At 46.2% G+C, this 24,641-nt stretch overlaps 1 protein-coding gene across 6 annotated transcripts in view; it reads right to left on the bottom strand.

Moving 5' to 3' along the window:
- Window positions 1-23,866, bottom strand: part of RFX2 (regulatory factor X2) — a 120,801-nt gene extending 96,935 nt beyond the window's left edge. For 2 of the 6 annotated variants that reach the window (XM_033200174.1, XM_033200179.1), the window contains exon 1: window positions 23,606-23,866. Coding sequence is in view for 2 of the 6 variants with exons in the window: in XM_033200170.1 (XP_033056061.1) it covers window positions 8,930-9,023 (94 nt within the window). In the remaining 4 variants the exon portion in view is untranslated. Of the gene's footprint in view, window positions 1-8,929; window positions 9,040-23,605 lie in introns of those variants that run through there. The other 4 variants (XM_033200170.1, XM_033200171.1, XM_033200180.1 and 1 more) reach the window with 4 other exon arrangements.
- Between the last annotated feature and the right edge of the window lie 775 nt (window positions 23,867-24,641).

The raw sequence follows: 24,641 nt of genomic DNA, 5'->3' as shown, positions 1-24,641 counted from the left end.
GTTGACAAATTTGAGGACTCCAATTCAAACAAACAACAAAGACGAGCTTTGTTGTATAAACCAGGCAGATCTGTGGTCTTTAGAAGAAAGTAACAAAATCAATTCACTTCCTGGGCGAGGACTGAGCAGAGGCAGACGGTGGCAGCGGGTCAGAAGCCATAGGCTGGCAGCGGGTCAGAAGCCATAGGCTGGCAGCGGGTCAGAAGCCATAGGCTGCAGAGACATTCATGATAGAAAGGGCGACAGGCATAACCTTCACAGGGGCAAAGTGAGACGCACACCCATCTCCAGCAGGGAGCCACAGTCCACAGGTGGCTACTCCTTCCTCCCACCACCCTGTATTTAGGAATTCAAACAGCCCGGGAAGGGACTGTGCTGATAATTGGCTCTGCCTTCAAAGAACACTTGGGAGATAATGAACCCACAGTCCACCAACCCCAGGAATTCGAGGATCGAGGATCAGAGGAAGCCCAGAAGAGAGATACCTGCCAGAGGGGAGTAAAGGGGCTTAGAGAGAAGTTCAGTTTTTTTCTCGCATCCACCCATTCAACACAAGGAAGCCCACCTGATTTACCACATCTAGTCACTGACCTTGATGAGTTTCATGGCCAGGCATTAAGGCGAATCCCCACTGACTTTCTCACCCCAGAGAAGCCCGATTCCAATTCGAGCCCTTCCCTCAACTCTGTCAGTAATTCCTAGCAATGTCTTAACTCTAAAAAATCCAGCTACAACAAAAGATTCAGATGTTGCAAAATTTATTTTCGTGAGGTTTCAGCTCCAACTGAAAGGGCTGATATCATGGAAATAGCTTTTTTGACAGCTAAACAGAAATTATTTTCCTTGTTGATTAGCCATGACACATTCTCACTTCTTAGGTGAACAGCGTGTTTTGATACGAAGGTGACAGGTTACAGGTGCTGGGCTTCTCTACAGGGGGACACGAAGGTGACGGGTTACAGATGCTGGGTTTCTCTACATGGGGATACGAAGGTGACGGGTTACAGGTGCTGGGCTTCTCTACAGGGGGACACGAAGGTGACGGGTTACAGGTGCTGGGCTTCTCTACATGGGGATACGAAGGTGACGGGTTACAGGTGCTGGGCTTCTCTACAGGGGCAGTTTCTCCCCCAGGAGCCTCACTCCTTACATCATCATCTAGAGCAGTAATTAATTTCAGAAACCACTCCTGGCTGCCATATAAGCTGCACACCCACTTCCAGAACTGGCTTAACCCGCCAGGAAGCAGCCACAGTCCCCAAGGGAGAGTCACCCAGAGCTGCGTGTTGGTGAGTCAGAGACCAGAGCTAAGAGGAAACAATGCCCCCTGAGACACAGCCCCTCAAAGACAAAGAAGAATGCCACAGAGGAAGACCAGGGCACTACCGCTTTCTTTTTTTTCTTCTTTTGAGATGGAGTTTCACTCTTGTTGCCCAGGCTGGAATGCAATGACGCGATCTCGGCTCACTGCAACCTCCACCTCCCGCGATTCTCCTGCCTCAGCCTCCCGAGTAGCTGGGATTACAGGCATGCGCCACCATGCCCTGCTAATTTTGTATTTTTAGTACAGATGGGGTTTCTCCATGTTGGTCAGACTGGTCTCGAACTCTCGACCTCAGGTGATCCGCCTGCCTTGGCCTCCCCAAGTGCTAGATTACAGGCGTGAGCCACTGCACCGACCCAGCACTTTTTTTTAAAGGCATAGTTCTCATAGGTATAAGAAGGCAATAAAATTCATCCTGCAAGATGGATGTAGCCAAAGACTCTTCTTTAATTACAACAAACAGGAGAAGATAACAAAGTAAATATTCCTCTCTCCCTTAGATGAAGCAAAAACATGATGTTAAACACCATTGAAGAGCCTAAGGGATTTTATAAACCTCAAAATCAGCATCACATTCATATACACATGAGTACTAATCACATATAGCCAAGTAATGTGTGTCAGACCAGGGGCTGGCAAGCTTTTTTTGTGAAATGCGGAATAGCAAATATTTTAGGTTTTGCAGGTCAGGCATTCTCTGTCAAGATGACTCAACTCCATCCATCGTAGGGTGAAATGATTGTGGCTGTGTGCCAATAAAACTTTATTTATGGTTCCAATTTTAGCATATTTGCTGCCGAAGCAAGCACAATTTATGGACACTGAAATGTGAATTTCAGATAATTTTGTATGTCCTAAAACATTCTTCTTTTGATTTTTTCCAACTACTTAAAAATGTAGGAAAAAAAGCATTCTTAGTTCACGGGCTGTACAAAAACAGGCAGTGAGTTGGATTTAGCCCATGGGCTAGTTTGCCCACTCTGTATTAGACTCAGATGTTTGGACTCATGTCTTTAAAACAGAGCCTAAAATAACTCCAAATAAATAAAAAGGCAGGTATCAAATAGCCCATGTAATGACAAATAACATTCTAGAAATCTGTGTCCAGCAGGTCAAGGACACTCTGGGGGTGAAGACCAACATTCCTGTCATGTCTCCATCGCAGAGGCGCAGGATGTGGGGTTTTGGGCAGTCTCTGAAAAGGGCGCGTGCATGGGCAGGAGCTGGAGCAATGTCACCGGGAAGGGGGAGGCCAGCCCTCATGTCATGTGGATCCTGACCCTGTGCTATGGCTGGAATATTTGTATCCCCCTAAAACTCACATATTGAAAGCTAACCCCCAATATGACAGCATCTGGAGGTGGGGCCTTTGGGAGATGATTAGGTCATGAACAGGGTGCCATCAGGAGTGGGATTAGGGTCCTTGCAAAAGAGGCCCCAGAGACTTCCCCTGCCCCTTCCATCGCGTGAGGATACAGCTAGAAGGCCGAAGCTGAACCAGAAGGCAGGCCCTCCCCAGACACCAAATCTGCCAGTGCCTTGATCTTGGACTTCCCAGCCTCCAGAGCTGACAGCAACACATTCCTGGTGTTTAGAAGCCAGCCAGTTTCTAATAGTTTTGTTGTAGCACCTGAATGAACTGCCATACCTCCACCACCCTGTGTAGCTCTACATGTGTTCAGGACCTTCATGATTCAGGGTCTTTGGACATTTCACAGAAGAAGAGAAACTTGTGGATTAGAGAAAATTATTATACGAGATAACATCTTTGGATTGATTGTTTGTTTGTTTGGAGACAGAGTCTCGCTTTTGTCACCCAGGCTGGACTGCAGTGGCATGAACATGGCTCACTGCAGTCTCAATGTCCCGGGCTCAAGAGGACCTCCCACCTCACCCTCTGGAGTAGTTGGGACCAGAGGCCCACACCACCACACTTGGCTATTTTTGTATTTTGTATTTTTCATAGGGACAGGGTTTCACCATGTTGCCCAGGCTGGTCTTGAACTCCTGAGCTCCAGTGATCTTCCTGCCTCAGCCTCCCAAAGTGTTGAGATTACTGGCATGAGCCACCGTGCCAGCCCAGATAATACTTTTGAATATACATTTCTCGGCCAGGTGAGGTTGCAGTGAGCCAAGATCGCGCCACTGCACTCCAGCCTGGGTGACAGAGTGAGACTCTGTTTCAAAAAAATAAAAATAAATAAAAATAAAAATATATATATATACACACACACATTTCTCCAAAGAAGATCTACAGACAGAGAAAAGCATATGAAAGGCTCAGCATCATTAGTCATTGGAGAAACACAAATCAGAACAATGAAATACCACTTCACACCTACTAGGTTGGCTACGGGAAAAACAGGGAAAAATAAAAGTGTTGGTGAGGATGTGGAGAAACTGGAGCCCTCATCCCTGCCGGTGGGAATGTAAAAGGACGGTTTGGCAGTTGACATGCAGTTACCATATGACTCAGCAACTCCACTCCTAGGTATATTCCCTGAGGAAATGAAGCTATATGTCCAGGCAAAAGCTTGTCCGTGAATATTCATGGCAGCACTATTCGTAATAGTCAAAAGGTAGAAACAACCCAAATGCCCATCAAGGGATGAATGCGTAAACAGATGTGGTCCATCCATGGAGCGGAATACTATTCAGCCACGAAAAAGAATGAAGCTCTGACACAGGCTACAATGTGGATGAACTTCAAAACAATATTATCCAATCTTCCAGGGCTTAAATATATATTTATATACACACAAGTGAAAGAAGCCAGTCACGAAAAAGGTCACATATTGTATGATTCTATTTATAGGAAATATTCAGAATAGGAAAACCCGCATAGACGAGAAGTAGACTGGTGTTTGCCAGGGGCTGGGGAGTGGGGGACTGTGATCGACTTCTAATAGGTATGGAGTTTCTTTTCATGGTGACAGAAATGTTCTGGAATTAGAGAGTGATGATGGCTTCACAACACTGTGAAAATCCTAAAATCCACCAAATGAAAACCACTTTAAAGTGGTTAAAATGGTAAATTTTGGGCTGGGTGTGGTGTGTGGTGGCGCATGCCTGTAAACCCAGCACTTTGGGAGGCTGAGGCTGGGGACTGCTTGAATCCAGGAGTTTGAGACCAGCGTGGGCAACATAGTGAGACCCTGTCTCTACAAAAAATTAGCCAGGCATGGTGGCGTGCACCTATAGTCCCAGCCCAGGAGGTGGAGGCTACAGTAAGCCATGATCTCACCACCACACTGCAGCCTGGGCGACAGAACAAGACCCTATCTGGAAAAAAAAAAAAAAAAAAGTGAATTGTATGTGAATTTTACCACAATTGAAAAAAGAAGATGACGCTGAGTGCTGGCAAATGCCAGCCACGAAGAGAAACGATGACATAGAGACTAAAAGCATTCCTGCATTCCTCACCTCAGGAGAAGTAAAATGCAATATTCTCATAATTATGAGAAATTAGGCACAAGAACTTACAAAGTACAATTTGAACATTTTCAGAAATAAAATTCAGTAACAAACAAAAATATCTGTTCCACATGATCCCTAAGAGACTGTGTGAAAATCTCGAGTGACGGGAGAGAAGTAGGTGTGGGGAAGCCTGTTTCAGAAACGCTGAGTCTACGCAGCAAAACGTGTTTACATGAGTCCCGTCAACAGAGTAAGCTGAGGGACTGAATGAGGAATGAAGTGCGGGAGGTAGGCATTCTACAATCAGGAATCTGAAATGAGACTATGTCCCAGTTTGGGAGTCAGAGAATTGTAGACTTTCTGGGCCAAGCTCTCAGTGAACATTAACCCCGGAGAATAAAGGAGCAGGGAGTTTCTAGAAGATTCTACATTCGGGGGTGGGAGGAGGAAAACTGTGGAGGTTGGTGTCTCAGAAATCTTAAAGGATGTTAAAAAAGAAAACTATGATTCACTGAATTTAAAATGGGAGAAAAGCTCAGATTAAGAATGAACAACTTTATCGTGGATTAGGTCACAGGAATTCTGGTTTTAAATTGTTTACATCAAGAGAAAGAATTTGTACCATAATAAGAAGCCAACTATAACAGCAAGAAAGAGGTTCAAGAACAGGATCTAGTGGCTGCACAACTGAGTTCCCTCCTCGGGCTGGAGAGAGCAGGGGCTCAAGTTCCTAAACCCGGGCCATGGCAGCAGGGGGTCAATGACCCAAGAAAGCAGCTCAGGACGGAGGGTGGCCCCGCAGGCTGCATCCTGGGCTGCTGGAAGGAAGGTCTTCCGCTGAGAAGGCGGCAGAATGAGTGCTCTGCTGGAGAATAAAGGTAGCAGAGTTTACAGCCGCGCATCCAGAGGGAATTCGGAGGGGGGGTGCACACCGTTGCTAGGCTCCAGTCCGTGCAGGAGTCAAGGGCAACAAGCATGAGCTTGTGGCTGTGCAAACCAGCCCAGCAGCCAGGCCTCCCTGACAGGCACACGCCAGCATGGGCGCAGCTCACGGTGACAGAATGAGGCTGAGTCAGTCACACGTGGGCTGTAGGACAGGCAGAGCCAAGCTGACAGGGAACACCTTCCAGAAGAGGGGCCAGGGGAGGGAGAGGCTGCCGGGGGGTCTGAGCACCTCCTCAGTAGCCCACAGAACACTGTGGTTGAGTTCAGTGTGCATTCTCCTGGAGGGTGGAGACACAAGTTTTCACGAGGCTGTCAAAGGGTCTGGGACCTGCTACTCTGAAATGTTAAGAAGGTAAAGAGTTTGTGCTGGCCTGAGAGGCAAGGAGTAGGATGGACTTAGGACAACGGACAGGCATGTGGTAAAAAAGGCCCTGTGGTGTCGGGAGGTGAGGAGGTGGCTCTGGTCCTGCTGGAGGCAGTGCAGTTTCAGGAGAGGACAAAAGTGGAAAGTCACCTTTATAGTAGAAATGGAGTGCAGATGTAAGTGGCGGCAAGCTAAGGCCAAGGGGAGGAAGTCCGTGGGGCTCAGCAATTTCCCTCCCGTGACTGTGCAAACATCTCACACATGTACACAAATATATTTGGGCATGCATGCTTACTGCAGCACTGGCAGTAAAGTGGAAGGTATAACCAAAATGCCTATGAATAAATAACTAAGGCCGGGTGCGATGGTTCATGCCTGCAGTCCTAGCACTTTGAGAGGTTGAGGGGGGCAGATTGCCTGAGCTCAGGAGTTCGAGGCCAGCCTGGACTACATGGTGAAACCCCGTCTCTACTAAAATACAAAAAATTAGCCAGGCATGGTGGCATGTGCCTGTAATCCCAGCTACTCGGGAGGCTGAGGTACAAGAATTGCTTGAACCCAGGAGGCAGAGGTTGCAGTGAGCCTGGATTGTGCCATTGCACTCCAACCTGGATGACAGAGCAAGACTCTGTCTCAAAAAAACAAAACAAAATAAAATAAAATAAAAGGCTAAGTAAGTACTTAGGACAGGAGTGGAAATATCAGACCGTTAGTAGAAAGAATGAAGCACAAACACAAATAATGAGTGATAAGGAAAGATACAGGCTAAATATTAGGTAAAAGAACAGGCTGCAGAAAAGTGAGCAAAATAATATCTTTTTTTTGCAAAAAAAAAAAAAGGTCTTAGTCCAGTCGTGAAAAGCAATGAAGCAGCAACACATGGTACAAGGTGAATGAACCTTGAGAACATCATGCTAAAAACAGCCAGTCACAAAAGACTACTTACTATATGATTCCATTGTCATGAACTTTCCAGAACAGGCAAATCCACAAAGACAGAAAGTGGCTTAGTGGCTGCCAGGGGCTGGGGAAGGGAGGTGGGGAGTGACTGCTTAATGGGGATAGGGTGTCTTTTTGGGGTGATGACTCTGGAATTAGGTGATGGTGAATGGCTGCATAACCTTGTGAATATACTAAAAGTCATTAAATTGTACACATTAAGAGGATGAATTCTATGGCATGTGAATTACATCTCAATGCAAAAAATACTAAAAAATTTGTGTGTATATTTTATAGGCCTGCGAAATATGTGAAAGCATCCACACCAAACTTTTCTTAGTGGTGGGAGGGGCAGAGGAGAGAGGAAGAAGCAACTAGAGGCTCTTTTTTTCTTTTGTACGATTTGGATTTTTTTTTTATGATGAAAAGGTAAGATTTTTATAATGTAAAAGAGAAGCAGAATTATGGGGACTACACACAGGATCCCAAAGTCCTGAAATGGTCACTAGGGAATTCTGGGGACAGATCACTCAGGTGGCTTGGAGGGCACCACCTGTGTCACAAAGTCCAGCGATGGTCACTTTAGAAAATGGACAACACTGAGGTCAGGTGGACCCACACCACTCAGACATTGCGAGTGACCTTATGTTTTCATGGCTATGGAGTATCTGCACGCCAGTAAGTAGCCAATATAGTGGTCGCCTTTTAAAAGGAAGAGTTGACGAAAACTTGTGCCTGCCTTGACTTTAACACCTTTACCTGTGCAGTCGGTATAGAAGCCAGGGTCACACGTGGCTGCCGAGCACCTGAAATGGGGCTGGTCTGAACTAAGATTTCTAAGACTTAGCACACAAAAAAGAATGTGAAATATCTCAACAATAATTTTTCTTATAGATTATATATTGAAATGAATATTTTCAATACAGTTCGTTGGATGAAATGTATTATTAAATTACTTTCACTTGTCTCTTTTTACTTTTTAAAATGCAGCTACTGAGCCGGGCGCGGTGGCTCATGCCTGTAATCCCAGCATTTTGGGAGGCTGAGACAGGCAGATCACAAGGTCAGGAGATCGAAACCATCCTGGCTAACATGGTGAAAGCCCTCTCTACCAAAAATTACAAAATATTAGCCGGGTGTGGTGGCGGGCACCTGTAGTCCCAGCTACTTGGGAGGCTGAGACAGGAGAATGGCGTGAACCCAAGAGGTGGAGCTTGCAGTGAGCCAAGATCGCACCACTGCACTCCAGCCTGGGCAACAAAGCGAGACTCCATCTCAAAAAAATAAATAAATAAAAACAAAAATAAAGAAATAAGATGCGGCTACTAGAAAACTGCAAATTTCACACGTAGCTTGTGTTATGTTTCTATATTGGCCGGTAATGATCTAGAAGACCCTTAGAATAAATTATCTTAGGGTAAGTTTAAGAATTCACAAGTATCAGCCGGGCGTGGTGGCTCAAGCCTGTAATCCCAGCACTTTGGGAGGCCGAGACGGGCAGATCACGAGGTCAGGAGATCGAGACCATCCTGGCTAACACGGTGAAACCCCGTCTCTACTAAAAATACAAAAAAAACTAGCCGGGCGAGGTGGCGGCGCCTGTAGTCCCAGCTACTCGGGAGGCTGAGGCAGGAGAATGGCGTGAACCCGGGAGGCAGAGTTTGCAGTGAGCTGAGATCCGGCCACTGCACTCCAGCCTGGGTGACAGAGCGAGACTCCGTCTCAAAAAAAAAAACAAAAAGAATTCACAAGTATCTTAAGAGATCCTATTTTACTAGAAAGCAAAATGATTTTTAGAGGTAGATGTGATCTCTATCTAGTAAGAACTCATGTAATCTTGACAAATAATTACTCTATGTGGTATCCCACAAATACAGTAGACATGGCCTCTATCCTCAAGGGTTTTGCATGGATGGGGTGAGAAAGAAAAGGAGACGTACACAGGTAATTCCTTACATGGCAAAAGGTGATAGGTGCAGACTCCAGATGGAACAGGGTACCATAAACAGCAGGGCAGGGGAGTCTGGGCAGCATCCCGTCCTGGACCCTGCTGGAGGTGGGGTAGGGAAAATCAGGCAAAGGTGTAGACAAGGGGAGGGTGTGTGGGGCAGGGAAGGGGTCAAGAGACCAAGCCGCTTGGAGCTCGGGGAATAAAGGGGGAAATAAGATGGACCACTTGGAGAAAGTGTACGAATGCGAGTCAGTGCCCCTGGACTCCACCACAGGGGCAGGACTCAGGAAACCACCGCCTACCACCCAAATCTGGCCCGGCCTCTGTGCGTATGGCCCACGAGCCAAGAATGGCTTTTACATTTTGAAGTGGTTAGAAAAAAATCAAAATCAAAATATTTTGCAATGCATGAAAATTACATGAAATTCACATTTCAGCATCCATAAATAAAGTTTGATTGGCACATGGCCATGTCCAGGCTCTCACATGTTGTCTACATCTGCTTTCAAGCTCCATCGGGAGAGCTGAGTAGTGGAGATAGCGACCATCTGGGCCGCAAAAGCTAAAACATTTACTATCTAGCCCTTTATAGAGAATGTTTGCTGATCCCCACTTCCTTGGAATACTAAAACATCCTGTGGGCTTTCTTTGCTCAAATAAAATAAAGGCACTGCTCAAATAAAATAATGGCACTTGTGCCAATCTACAGAAATATTTATTGGCTAGGTTCCTCAAATTTAAAACATTTTCCCTATCAATATTTCTTAAACCTTTAGTAGACGTTTCCTCTTATCTGCTAATGAAGAGTAGCAAACAACAAAACAAAAAATAATGTCATACCCTGCAGGTTTCATATTATTGGGAAGCCCTGCACCAGTCTGTCTCTACCAATCAACAGCAGTTTTTTGTTTGTTTGTTTTATTGAGACTGAGTCTGGCTCTGTAGCCCAGGCTGGAGTGCAGTAGCATGATCTCGGCTCACTGCAAGCTCCGCCTCCCGGGTTTGCGCCATTCTCCTGCCTCAGCCTCCCGAGTAGCTGGGACTACAGGTGCCCGCCACCACGCTCGGCTATTTTTTTGTATTTTTAGTACAGACGGGGTTTCATCATGTTAGCCAGGATGGTCTCGATCTCCTAACCTTGTGATCCGCCCGCCTCGGCCTCCCAAAATGCTGGGATTACAAGCATGAGCCACCGTGCCCAGCCAACAGCAGTTTTAAAGAATGTATGCTCACAGTTGATACTGCACACACTCTCGTTTCTTATAATTTAATCATGTTGCATGAATAAAATATTATGAGTTCACATGATTTAATTCAGTGCACTCCTGGTATTCCATAATGTTTCACAATATCAGGTGGTCTTCCCCTCCCAGGGTCCCCCACCATCTTAAGGCCATTGTTGAGGGCAGCTAGAAGCACCAGATTTGGAAGAACACAGAACAAGAGGACCCATGCTATACCCTTCATCTAAGGTAAGAAATCGGAAGTTTACTTGAACAATCCTGAATGAGAGGGTCTGAGTTGGAACAGTATAATCAGAAATAGAAAGGGAAGAATCAATACAAGACCAGTTTGGGTGGTAGGAGCTATAGGAAGTAGTGAGTAGAAAAGAGAGCAGTGGGTTAGTGGGGGTGAAGGAGAATGGGGAGAAGATGAGGTGACCCCTACCCTTCAACACTGGGCAACAGAGGAGACAGCTCCATCTATAGCCTTGGACTAGACCCTGGCGAGGAAGAAAGAGTGGTCCAGGCTACTCGGGTTTCTGGCAAGAGCAGGTTGCCCAGGTTGGGACCCACACATCTCTCTTTCACTTGGGCCTTGCCTTTCTTCCTAGACCCTGGGTCCAACCTTTGTGAAGCAACAAAGAGGGGAAGCAACTAAAGAGAAAGGCAAATTGAGTGGAGTTTAGCTGCAGGAAATATTCCTCAGCTACCTGCCCAAAGGACTGAGACATGCATTAAGATATCTTTACCCTTCTGAGGGCATGATCATCATTCCAATTCCACTGGGCGTTTACAAGGATTAGAAGTAATACATGTAATGCACCAGGCACATAGTAGGTACTCACAGGTAATATCATGGCAACCCTTTATTATTATTAATTATTATTATTATTTTAGAGACAGGTCTCACCCTCTCACCCACGCTGGAGTGCAGTGGTGCAAACACGGCTCACTGCAGCTTCCAACTCCTGTGCTCAACTCCTGTGCTCAAGTGATCCTTCCACCTCAGCCTCCCGAGTAGCTGAGACTTCAAGTGTGCACCACCAGGCCCAGCTAATTTAAACTTTTTTTTGTATGTAGACAGAGTCTTGTTATGGTGCCCAGGCTGGTCTTGAATTCCTGGCCTCAAGCTATCCTCCACCTCAGCCTCCAAAAATGTTGGGATTACAGGCATAAGCCACTGTGCCAGGTTCCCTTTATTTTTAAAACATAACCTTGTTGATCTAACAGGCACTACTTTTAACGTCTGCCTACTCCTTACTGAGGGCTGCTTTTCTGCCCATTTGCTTGATTCTGTGGCCAACATACCACGCTCTGCTGTTCTTGAAAAACCCTCTTTCTTCTTTTCTTATATGAGAATCAAAGCCGGGCGCGGTGGCTCAAGCCTGTAATCCCAGCACTTTGGGAGGCCGAGACGGGCAGATCACGAGGTCAGGAGATCGAGACCATCCTGGCTAACAGTGAAACCCCATCTCTACTAAAAAATACAAAAAAACGAGCTGGGCGAGGTGGCGGGCGCCTGTAGTCCCAGCTACTCGGGAGGCTGAGGCAGGAGAATGGCGTAAACCCGGGAGGCGGAGCTTACAGTGAGCTGAGATCCGGCCACTGCACTCCAGCCGGGCGACAGAGCGAGACTCCGTCTCAGAAAAAAAAAAAGAATCAAAAATGTTATCACAAAGCATTGAACATTCTTATATAGATTAGAGAAGGCAAATGACTTGATAAATGATGTCATACGTTATTTTATCTAAGAGCTTTGTAACCAGACAACTAAACGTATAATTATTTCAGAGTATCTATTTGGAAACAATAAAAGAACTTTGCTACCCATGAAGTTTATCCCAGCCTCTCTAAGTGGCTTATATTTTGACTTGCATGAAAAATGACCTCTCTTCCTGATGAGAACTGTTACTGGTCTAACTAGAAATGTGGGGCTCCATTGTGGGAACTTGAGAAATGGGGGCTCTCCCTGCACCGAGGCAGTGCAGTGAGTGCTTGGCTGATGATAACACCTATAAAGAGGCCGCAAGATAAAGAGAGACTTCAGCGAGATGCGTTTTTGTCCAAGTTCATCAGAGCCACCTGGGCAATGATCTTGAGGCAGTGTCTCTTTGTTGGTTTTAGCAACTTCCAGGACCACCAATACTACCATTTACTATTTTTCTTTAACACTCAGCTCTCGAGTTTTGAAATCTGTTCTTCATTAAACATGAGAGGTCAGGAGTGTTACAGAGGGGTTACAGATACCTTAACACCCACGAGAGACTTTCTCCTCAGCCTACTGGGAAGGCCTAAAAAAGAACTGGAAAAAAAAGAGGATTCTGCTTTGGCAGATCCAGTGGTAGCAGATCCATGTGTTGGGAAATGCTTTTGAGTTGGGGAACAAAGCTGGGGAAATAGATCTTTAAGAAAGGGAGCCAAGGTTAGAAATATCTGCCTACAAAGTGAGTAAATTTTATGTAGCTCTGTTAATTCTCTATAACTGCTTCCTCTGCCACTGCTCGTGGCCCAGGGCTGACTTTTTGGGGTGACCCCAAGTGTCTGGAGCTTTCAAATCTTTCACTAATTGTTTGAACCACACAAAAAAGCTAAGGTTAAAATACAACTTGCCCTATAACCTTGCTTTCCCTCAGAGCAAAAAGGAGAATTCATTCGTTCAACAAATGCTGAGTGCCACATTTCATTGCTGAAACAATTCTAATAGACATAACAGCTCTATATTTGTTCCAAATTGACTTTTTAACAGAGTGAAATCTTTGAAAAGTTCCAAAGCAAAACAAGAGACAAATCAAGCCACTGCAATGGGCTGGGACATAGAATTCGGGATTTCATATTCTCCACTGTGTACTCAGCTCCTAGCAATGAGACCCAGCAGCAGCTCTGTTATAAAACCCCTCCCCGCTCCCCGAACTTTCTGGAAAAAGAACTTCATTTGCAATTTTGGCTGGGTAAAAAGGGAAATTAATTAACAGTAGGGGTCTTTGATTAAAATTTCTTTTGAAATTTGGTAAAGGAAAAGTACATATTGAAAGAGCTGGAATGTTAATTGAGACCAAATCGAAAACATGGAGTTTGAAGGTTATTGGATCTCAGGCACGGGCTGCGTGATTTTTTTTTTTTTAAGAACTGTAGGTTTACCATCTTGATATAGGCCTTGCTGTTCTGAAGAGCACTCGGGCTTATGTGTGTCATTCACTCACGTGTTAAATATGAAGCCCTATATACAATGGCTTGTGGGAACTGTGGCAGGAGTAGCTGTCTCCATCCTCCAGAACCTTGTCACAATCAAGAATAGGAAATGAGACGCACAAATCACTACCATCTGTCGAAGAGGCCTTGCAATGCTAAATCTAAGTGCTGAGGCAATTTGCCTGCAGTCTTTGCCACTTCTGGTTGATTAGTCCAGCAGCCCCCAGCTGGGGGGCAATTCTGTTCACCCTAGCTCCCACCTCAGGACATCTGGCAATGTCTGGAAATAGTTGGTTGTCACCACTTGGGGAAGGGGGAATGTGCTTTTGGCAGGTAGAGGCCTAGGAGGCTGCTCCACCTCCTATAGTGCACAGAACAGTCTCCCCAACCAAGAATAATCTGGCCCCAAATGTCAATAGTGCCATGGTAGAGACTCTGCTCTAGTTTATATTTTCCAACTTAACTCCTCAACGAAAATCTCAAGGTTCCATGGCAAGAGGGGATTAGAGAAGGGTCTTGAGGGAAGAGTAGGATTTTCTTTAGTAGAAATGACATTTCACAGAGGGGATAAGAAAGTACAAGACCCGTTTAAAGTATGGCAAGGTCATTTGGAGTAGTGAAAGGGAAGCAACGAAAAGGGAGATGGGGCTGGACTGAAAGAAGCCTTGAATGTGTGGTTACAACAAAGGGGAGGGGGAAGTTTGTCCGTTTGGCTAACAAAGTAGTCAGAAAGTGCCCTTCCGTTCCTCCTGACATAGCTCAGAGAGACGTGACAAGGTGGCTGGGAGAAGACGGAGATCAGTAAGAATCCAGAGACGAAGGAACCCAAGGTCTGTGCAAGGACCCGCAGGGAGACAATACGGAAGTATAAGAAGAAGTAGGCTCATGCAGGCCCATGTAAATGGGAGGAAGGTGGATGTTTCCGGACCGGAAGTCTAGGTGGGAGGCGCCATGTTGTGGCCCAGCCGCTGCTGCTGACTCCACCATCCTGCAGTTCGTTAAATAACTGCAAATTGATGAGTCTTTTCTTTTGCATGCTGAGTCTCTCCAATGAGCACAGTCATCAGTGTGAACTAAGGCTGGCAATTAATTGAATTATATTGATTTAATTGAATTAATGAATAGAATCATATCCATTTCCAGAAGTAATTCTACTCACCCGCGTCTGTCAGTTTAAGGGTCTGCAGTAAAAATACCAGGATTTACACAAAAGATTTGCTCCTGAGATATATCCTGTTTTTAACGTAGGGTCTGAATATCAGTTGCCAATGGTTTCTAATAATTTTAAATTTGTTTAGTGCCTTCTCCCCCTCAACTGCCCACATGATGATATTAATACACGTAAATACTTAACTAATTATAAGCTCCTCAGATGTTTGATATTTCAGGCCCACAAATATTTGCTAAATAAATGGATGGAGATCCCAGTGAGCTCCTCACCGAAATCCCTAGTAGGATGAATTCTTCAAGAAATGAATAATTCCTTTTAAAATCAGAAGCATATCCTTTAGTCTGTTTTCAGTGGGTCTGGAATTCCAAATATATTTTTTCTCAAGGCAGGCTACATCTGTCTGTATGTATTCTGAGAAGGACAGGAGAGGTGGGAAAAAGGCCTTCGTGTTATTTTCTTTGGGTTTCCACTGGCCTGGGTGGAGCCCGCATACATTTTTGTGGGCTGGTAATTTTTTTGGAAACTGCTTCTAAGGCCTTTCCCTACCGATCACCTTTTGGACAGAAATGTATCCTTGGAAACATGGCACAGTTTCTAAAAGATAAACAGTTTGCATTTTTAAAAAAAGTATAATTAAGTGCTATTGCAGCATTAGGAATGGACTTCTATATCATTGGTATAATTTCAACAGTTTTCCAGGAGACAGGCGCTCATGAGTCAAGCCTTCTGCCTTTCTGTGGGGACCCAGTCCTTTTTCTCATGGGACTTGTGCAAGTCTAATCTTTCTGGTTGCCATTCGATCTCACTCTTCATGGTGCTCAGTTCTTGAAGTTATTTCCTCCTTTGCCTTTTGAGCCTCTGTCCAGGTTCTCCCTCCACCTAAGAGTCTCTTCGAGATCTCTGCTTAGCGTGATTCACAATAGCTGTAAGGTGGAAACCACCCAAGTGTTCATCCATGGATGAATGTGTAAACACAATGTGGCATATCCATGCAATGGAATATTCTTTAGCCTTAAAAAAGAAGGAAATTCTGCCGCATGCTACAGCATGGATAAGCTTTGAAGACTTATGCAAAGTGAAATAAACCAGTCACAGAAACACAAATACTCTATGATTCCTCTTATATGGGGTATAGTCATCAGATTCATGGAGACATGAAAACATGGACTGCCCAGTCCTGAAAACATGGCCACACCCCTCTCCCCCACCTGCTGCCTGCAGAACACCATTCTCAGGATACAGTTCAGATCCACACCCTCTTTTCAGACCTTTCCTCAGCTCCAGGGATAGCTGGCCTCCCTATTTTGTCTGCCTTCTGTGCCCTGTAGAAACACCCAGCAAAGCCTATTTGATACTGACTCCCCTTCCTTGTTGGTCTTTGGTCTTTGTAACTGGGTAGGATAGCACTTTACTCAAAGAAGGCAATGAATAAATGAATGAAGAATGTATGAATGAAGAATGTATGAATGACTGCTTTTCAGTCAGGAGTCTGAAAAGCAGGTCTTTTGGTAAATGACTGGACACCCTTTATCTGACAGCTACAGGCTGACGTGAATTCTACTGATGATCCAGTTTATACTTAGAATAGCATCCAAACTTTGCCCATGGCCTCCAAGGCCCTGCAGATTGCCCCTGCCTCTTCTGCCTCTCCTTGCTTTGCTCGCCAGGCATCAGCCACACAACTGCAGGACCTTTGCATCTGCTGCCCCTTGCCTGGAAGGCTCTTCCTTCTGAACCCCACAGCGCTGGTTCCCTCTCCACATTTCAGTCTCAGCTCAACTGTCACCTCCTTAAAAACTGCTGGATGCCAGGAGCCCAGTCCACATCACACAGCCTTGCTTTTTTGTCTCTACTGTTCAATTTTTCAGCCAAGTTCAAATATAAGAAGCCTCTTATGGCCAGGCACAGTGGTTCACATCTATAATCTCAGCTGCTTGGGAGGCTGAGGCAGGAGGATTGCTTGGGCCTAGGGGTTTGAGGCTGCACTCCAGCCTGGACAACAGAGCGAGATTTCATCTCTTTTTTTTTTTTTTTAAGTTTCTTATTATGAATTACCCACCCCCCAGTCTCAAACATATACACAAACACATGCACACATGTCCAAAATAACTGCAGAGATCTCAGTAGAAATAGGCTTACCATATATAGCACATCTGGGCTTCGTTATATAAAAAATGACAAATAATCACTATATTGGACCATTACATGTAAATTCTACATATTTTTAATGGCTTTTCAGCTTTTTCTCCACTTTGAAACATGGACTGTAGCAGGTGTAAATGGACTGACAGCATTTAAAAGCTATCTGCTTTATGTATCATCTACAGGCAGTGGCAAGTCAACTGTATTTTTTAGAAAGTCATGAAATTCACAAACATTAAAAATAAGAATAAGGAATAGCCAGGGCATACAACAGGGTTTTCAAACACGCAAGACATTATGTATCATAAAACAGGAATGCACTTTCAGGAAAAAACAACTGAGGTGCAGCAAGGCCAGGCTGTCTGCTCCTAAGGGCCCAACTCAAGTCCTGGCACGAAGACCAGGCCAGTCCTCAGCTCCAAGTGGCTCATTTCCAGACTCCGACCGTGTTGGCATCCAAGAGCCAGTGATAACAGAGAAGGGAAACCAGTTTTAAAATGTTCTCATCTGTAGAGCTGGCCACTCCCCAAAACCCATCACAAATGTGATGTCTGGGGAGTCATTTCAGAGGGGCCCATGCCACAATCAAGATGTAGGACTCCAACAACTTTTCGTGTTGTTTTTGTTCTTACGAAGCACTTGTGTTTGCAGAGGGACACATTAATACCCATGAGTTTCCAGGTTAATTTAAGGGGGATTTCCTACCTTAAAACAGACAGCATGGGGCCCGACCACTCAATCAAGCAAGATGTATTTACTAAATGCCTCCTTAGCCTTTGGTACTGGTCAGGAAACCACATAAAAAACTGATCATCCCAGGCCACTTACTACTTACTTGCTTCATCCTAATAATAATAGTAATAACACTTTTTTCTGAGCATCTAGTAGATGCCAGCCCCTGTGCTAAATAGCTTATAGAAATTATTTCTAATATAGCAACCACACGAGCTATTATTATCGATTTCACAGATGTCAAATCTTGCCCCAGAGCCACTAAGCTAATAAATGGTGGCGCCACAATTTAACCCCTTCTCTGCTGTGCCCCAAAGCCCTGGTCTACAACATCCAGCACTATGACCTGCAACTTTTCCTTTCCTCTTTGCCCTGCCCCCGTTTGTCCAGATTCATCCAATTTGAGTTCTACTGACTCAGAGATGGCAATATGAGCTTAAGGTGCCTATGAGCAATTCTTAACTAAAAACAATTTTTTTTAAGGGCATGGTATCACTATGTTGCCCAGGCTGGTCTCAAAACTCCTGGGCTCAAGCGATCCTCCTGCCCTAGCCTCCCAGGTAGCTGGGATTGCAGGTGTGAGCCACCACACCCAGTGCAGCTCCCAGCTCTTCATTTATACATATGCTTTCCCCATAAGTGTCAAGGAAACCATTTGTTTATTCATTTCACAAATATTTCTCAATTGCCTACTCAGCACCAAAATTATTCTCAGCCCTGGGGATATAGAAGTTAATAAAACAGCTCATGCCTGTAATCCCAGCACTTTGGGAGGCCGAGGCGGGTGGATCACGAAGTCAGGAGATCGTGACTATCTTGGCCAACATGGTGAAACCCTGTCTCTACTAAAAATACAAAAATTAGCTGAGTGTGGTGGCACATGCCTGTAATCCAGCTACTTGGGAGGCTGAGGCAGGAGAATCACTTGAACCCAGGTGTCAGAGGTTGCAGTGAGCCAAGATTGCACCACTACACTCCAGCCTGGTGACAGAGTGAGACCCCGTCTCAAGAAAAAAAAAAAAAAAAGACGTTAATAAAACAGATAGAAGTTCCTGCCCTTACTGAGCTGACATTCTAACAAGAGGACAGTGATAATAAAATAAATATGTATAACTTATGGTGTGTTAGATAGGAATAAATGCTGAGACAAGAAAAAGCAGGGGAGGAGGCTGAGAGCACCCATTCTCAAGTGGGTAGCCTGGTGACATTTGAGAAAAGGCCTGAAGAAAGTCAGGGAGCCAGCCCTCCAAATACCTGGGCAAAGAGCTTTCCAGGCAGAGCTGGAAGGAGCTTCCAGAGGCCAGCAGGGTGGAAGTACAGTGAGGGGAATACATCTAGGTTGGCGATGAGGTGAAAGAGGTATTAGGCTTGGTGGAGAATGAAGTTAGGGGTGACTTTGGCTTTTGCTCCAGGTGAGATGGGAGCCATCGGAGGGTTTCGAGCTAAGGGATATGAAGTAGAACTTAACATGACACCCCCTCCCCTAGGGTTAACAGGCCCTGTCTGACTGCTGGGCTGAGGAGAGACTGCCGAGCGCCAGTGGTGGAATCATCTGGGCTAGATGCTGGTGGCTTGGACCAGAGGGGCTGGCAGTGGAGGTGGCAAGGCATGGTCAGGTTCTGGGTAACTACTGAAGGTGAAGTCAACAGGATTTGCTGATGGCTTGGGAGAGAGGAGTCAAGGACGATCCCAAGGTTTGGCCTGAGTAATGGGGAGAAGTGAGTTGATACTTACTAAGGAGTTTGGGGGATACTTTGGGAGTAGTAGGTCTGGGGGGACTATGACAGGCTCAGCTTGGCCACCTTAAGTTTAAAGTGCCTATCAGAATCCACCTGGATGTGCCCAGCAGGCAGCTGGATAGATGTTTTCTGCAGAGAAGAGTTTAGAATCCTAACCCAGTTTGGAGCTTCCCAGGCTCCAGTTCCCTCTAGACCTGTTAAGGCCTCTCTCTGGACCTTTTCCCACTCCTCCTTCACCGACCCTTATCCCTTTCACCCCCTTCATTCTGGGTCTTCCCCTATATTTTTTTCCTATGAGGATTCCTTTGCTGACCTTAGAGTTTCCAAGAAGCAAGTAGGTGGTTTTCAGTTTTCTCTCTAATTCCCAGCATATATTCCATTGGCCTGCCCATCCATCCATCCATCCACCCACCCACCCACCCACCCACTCATCCACTCATCCACCCATCCACCCATCCACTTATCCATCCATCCATCCATCCACCCACCCACTCATCCACCCATCCACCCATCCACCCATCCATCCATCTATCCATCCATCCATCCATCCACCACCCACTCATCCACTCATCCACCCATCCACCCATCCACTTATCCATCCATCCATCCATCCACCACCCACTCATCCACCCATCCACCCATCCACCCATCCATCCATCTATCCATCCATCCATCCATCCACCCACCCACTCATCCACCCACCCACCACCCACCCACCCATCCATCCATCCATCCATCACCCACCCACCCACCCATCCATCCATCATCCATCCATCCATACATACATACATCGAAATAAGAGCTTTCACTATGCCAGGCATATGTCTACATGAGAGAGCATGAGAACACGACCAGCAGAGGAGCTCATCGCCATTTATATTCTAGAGTGGGAGTCAAAACATCTTATTAAAAAATACATAAGCCCACAACCCCTTACAACAATACTGAAATCCAGGAAACTCTGAAAACTGGAAGTTTTTTTGTAAATTTGGCCTGGACTCACTTGGTGACAAAAGCTGGCCTGAACTGACATGAGGTTACTTATGGTCCTTCTCTTCCCCACTTTGGGTGAATATTCATATAGTTCAGTCCAGAAATACAGCTATGTTTAGCGGGAGTGCCCTGGACCTGTAGTTTCAGAGACAGGCCCACAGACTCACATTCTCCTCCCCGTAGTTTAGTGAGTGTCCTGACAAGCAAGATGAGAACTTCCCTTTGTTTTTCCAAAGTTTCATATTTTACAAGTAAGTGTGTATGTATGGGGGCATACTGTTTAAATGTTTGTAAATATTTAAATATATTTCTTTTATATTTAAAATATATTTATATTATATTTAGATTTTATCATATTTAAATATAAATATATATACATGTTTTAATATTTCAATATATATTTTTAAAATATTTAAATACTTAATAAATAGCTGTCAACTTTAGAAACAAATATATAAGATGTGGTTCCTTCTGGCCCCAGAATTTCATGACCAAAACAATCATTAGCTACTATAAAAATCCACAGGTGCAGGGGCCGAAAATGGGTGGCTCATGCCTGTAATCCCAGCATTTTGGGAGGTCAAGGCGGGTGGATCATTTCAGGTCAGGAGTTCGAGACTAGCCTGGCCAACATAGTGAAACCCCCTTCCTACTAAAAATACAAAAATGAGCCGGGTGCAGGGGCGCACACCTGTAATCCCAGCTATTTGGGAGGCTGAGACAGGTGAATCCCTTGAGCCTGGGAGGTGGATGTTGCGGTGAGCCGAGATCTTGCCACTGCACTCCAGTCTAGGTAACAGAGTGAGACTCTGTCTCAAAAAAAAAAAAAAAAATCCACAGGTGCATTTAAAATTTTGACTCGATTATAATATTAAAGTTAAGCCAATTTAATATTTTTATTGATTATAACATTAATGTAAAACTAAACAATTAGATCTAAGGAATAAGACCCAGAGAAACAATTCCCCAGTATCTGCATTTCTGGTGAACAGAACCATCCTTGACAGTACTTCAATAATAAACAATGTTAAAAGATAAGCATCTCTATTTAAACATACATCACATATACATTATATGATATTGTTATATTTAAATACACATCACACATACATTAAGGTAATGCATGCCCTTCATGCAGAAAGCAAAGATCAAGTGATTTCAAAGAACTTGCCCTGTTATTGAGGTAATAACTGTCTGTCTCTTCTCAGATTCAGTGGTTTATAAGAATGAATTTAAAAAACTAAAAGAATTCAGTATTGCTTTTCCTGCAGGGGCAAACTATTTCAGAACTCGTCCCGACCCAAGTCCGTTGAACTGTCACACAGTCACAGAACCAGTGATCTTTCCCATCATGCATTATAAGTTGCCTTCCATACTAAACCTGTTGATGAAGAAGCCCTAGTCATTCAAGAACTTAAATTATTTTCCTAGGGGAGGGTACCATAAACTCTTACTTCTCTAGTCAGAGTAGGTGAGTTGCCGTTTCTAACGTCATTTTACAGTCAGTTCAAGTCTTTAAACTGGAGCAGGAGAAAGCACAGATGCCCCCTCCTCCTTATCCAGAGAAGGACGGGAGGTAAGGATCTTTCCATAAGCAAACAATGTTTCGGGGCATGATGTAAAAAGATAAAATACACGTCAACAATATGTACAGGCAAACTTTTTTTTTTTTTAAGTCTTTGTTGTTGTTTTGTGTCATTATTATTATTACTGTTACTTTGTTGGGGAACTCTTAGTTGAAACAGAGAATGAAGCTTGTACAAGGTTTGATACCTTGGACCTGGAGAGATGAAGCTGACTGAGAGGGAAAAGAACTCATCGAAGCCTGCGCTGGTCATTTATGGTACAAAGCAGGAAAATAATTGCAGGGAGGCGCAAAGCTAACAACATCCCAAAGTAGGAATAAAGCCTTGGCGGGGGGGGGGGGCGGCGCGGGTAAGGCAGCCCGCCCTGGGTCCCGCGCTCATCCTGCCCTCTCCCTTCCCCATTCTTGCCGCACAACCAGGAGGTTAAAATAGGAAGATGAACCGCGCCGGCAGCCGCCAGAATAGCCCGGGCGCTTGGGGCCCTTGGGGGGCCCTTGAAATAGACACTAGGATCGGAAAACCCAACTTTCCCAGCGGAGCAGCGAGGAAAACCAGAAGGAACGGAGCCGGAGGCTGGTGGCGAGGGAGCGCGGTGGCTTCTCCGAGGGAGGGAAAAAGAAAGCAATGAGCATTTGCGGTGTGAGTGTGTGTGGTGTGTGTGAGTGCGTGTGTGAGTGTGTGTGTGTGCGCGCCCGCGACCGCGCTGGGGGGGGCAGGGGGTGGAGTTTAAATCCACAAACACAAACACGCACTCGCACAACCTCGGAGAAAATGCCCCGAGAAGTTTAGGTTCCTTAAGAAAATAAATAAATTTAAAAAAAGAAAAAGTTTCACTCGCTTTGGTGAAACTTTTCTCCCTTCCAGATCAGTCTAAGAGGAGAGCTGCGGACGTGCGGAGGGGCTTCTTGGGGGGACGTGGAAAGACTGGCGGACGCACGAACCCCCAAACTCAGGAATATGGGGTCACAGGGAGAAGGGGAGGAGGTGTCAGAGAGAGGAGCCCTGAACGCGAGAATTTGGGGTGAAAAGATGAGAAGGGCAAGAGGGGTTCTCTCCAGGGCAGACGCACCAGCTTTTAGTTAAGGAATGAGAAAAGCGTTCCAGGGGTGCCCCCAAATTCAGTATGTCTGGGAGTCCATTAAAAAGGGGGTCCCCGGGACAAGTCAAATCTAGGAATTTGGGGTAAAAATGAGAAGGGAGTCTTCGAGGTCCTCTCGAGGCAAGGAGTTTGCAACTACGAGTGACAGAAAGGCTCTAGGGTCACCCCAATTTCGGAGGTTTGGGGAGTAAAGTAAGAAGAGGGCCCCAGGTGCCCCAATTCAGGGAGTTTGAGGATATGAGTAAAAGAGGTGTCCCTGGGCGCCCCCAACTCAGAGATCTGGAGAGTATCCGTGAGAAGAGGGTCCCCTGGCGCCCCCAATTCAGAAAATTCGCGGGTATGAGTAAAAGAGGGGTCCTCGGGCGCCCCCAACTCAAGATATCTGGGGGGTTAAAGTGAGAAGAGGGTCCCCAAGCGTCCCCAATTCAGGGAGTTTCAGAAGTTTGAGAGACGTTCCCGGGGCGTCCTCAACTCAGCGAGTTTGAAGGTAAGCGTGAGAAAGGGGTCCCCGGACGCCTCAACCTCAGGAAGTTTGGTAAAAAGTGAGGCGACGGCACCGCACCTCCCCCGCGTTCGGTCAATAAGGAAAGTGGAGGCGTCGCCAGGGTCCCCCCAAACTCCGCCGCGCGCGCGGGACGGGGTGGCGGAGGCGGGTCCCGTGGCCGCACCCCCCGGACGTTTGGGGTGAGCGGCGGGGACGTGCTGCCCGCTCCCCCGGCTCCCCGAGCGGGGTCTCCGCCGCCCCCCATACTCCCCGGCCGGGCTGGGCCCGGGGCGGTCGCATCGGTCACCTGGAGTTCGGGCCGGGAGTTCGGGCAGCGGCTCCCGCGGCGGCGGCAGCGGCTGCTGCGTGTTGGTCCCCGTTGGTAAGTAACAGTCTCCACGGCTACAGTCTCTATGGCGGCGGCGGTGGCGGCGGCGGCCGCTCCTCCTCCAGCTCCCGCCGCCAGCCAGCCTCGCGCAGCCCGCCCGCCCGACGGGGCGGGGCGTTGTTACCGGCAACGGTTACCAGGCTCCGCGCCCCACCTTCATAACGGCCCGCCCACGCGCGCCTCCAACGGGCCCGAAGAGGGCGGGGCGCGAGACCCTGTGGCGTTCCATTGGCTATCTGCAGAGTCTGTCAGAGGGAGGAGGCGTTCCCCGGTGAAAAAGAGGGCGAGACTCGGCCAATCGCTGCGAAGGGGGGCGGGTCTTGGCTGGAGGCGCGCTGGGCTCAGAGGGTTGGCAAAGCGGAGGCGCGCGCGGGGCCGGGGGTTGGTGGCGCGTTTTGGGAAAGTCTAGTTTTAGGGGACCCAAGGGACTTCGTTTACCCCACAGGAGGAATGTGGGACATGTCGGGACAGTCTGATTAGTGGTCAGTAAACTCTGGCTCGCGGCCTGTTTTTCACGGACCCCCAGCTGAAAATTTAAATATATGTATAGTTTTACATAGTTAAAGGAAACTATCAAAAGGAGCTATTGTGGGGTCTGAACCTGATAGGAGACCCTCTTTTATTGTAGTGGGTCCAGTATTTTGAACTAGTTTAAAGATTGGCAAACTGTGGCCTGCGGGTCAAATTCTGCCTGCTTGGGTTTGTAAATAAAGCTTTATTGGAACATAGCCACGCCCATTTCCTTGAACAGCTTGGAGGCGTGGAGTAGTTGCGCAAAGACGGCATGTCCCACGCAAAGCCTAAGATATTTACTATACGGTCCTTTACAGAAAAGGTTTGCCAAAACTCACCAACCCTCCTCTCAAGCTGGTAAATTCAGCTATGAGTAGAACAGAAACAGACTCTCATAGAGCTTTTATTCTGGCGAGGGAACATTGATAACAAACACAATAAA

This window comes from Trachypithecus francoisi, unplaced genomic scaffold, assembly GCF_009764315.1.
Source record: "Trachypithecus francoisi isolate TF-2019V2 unplaced genomic scaffold, Tfra_2.0 Lachesis_group5, whole genome shotgun sequence".
Classification (NCBI taxonomy): domain Eukaryota; kingdom Metazoa; phylum Chordata; class Mammalia; order Primates; family Cercopithecidae; genus Trachypithecus; species Trachypithecus francoisi.
The sequence above is the reverse complement of the archived record's forward strand: the minus strand, read 5'-3'. Positions and strand labels throughout refer to the sequence as shown.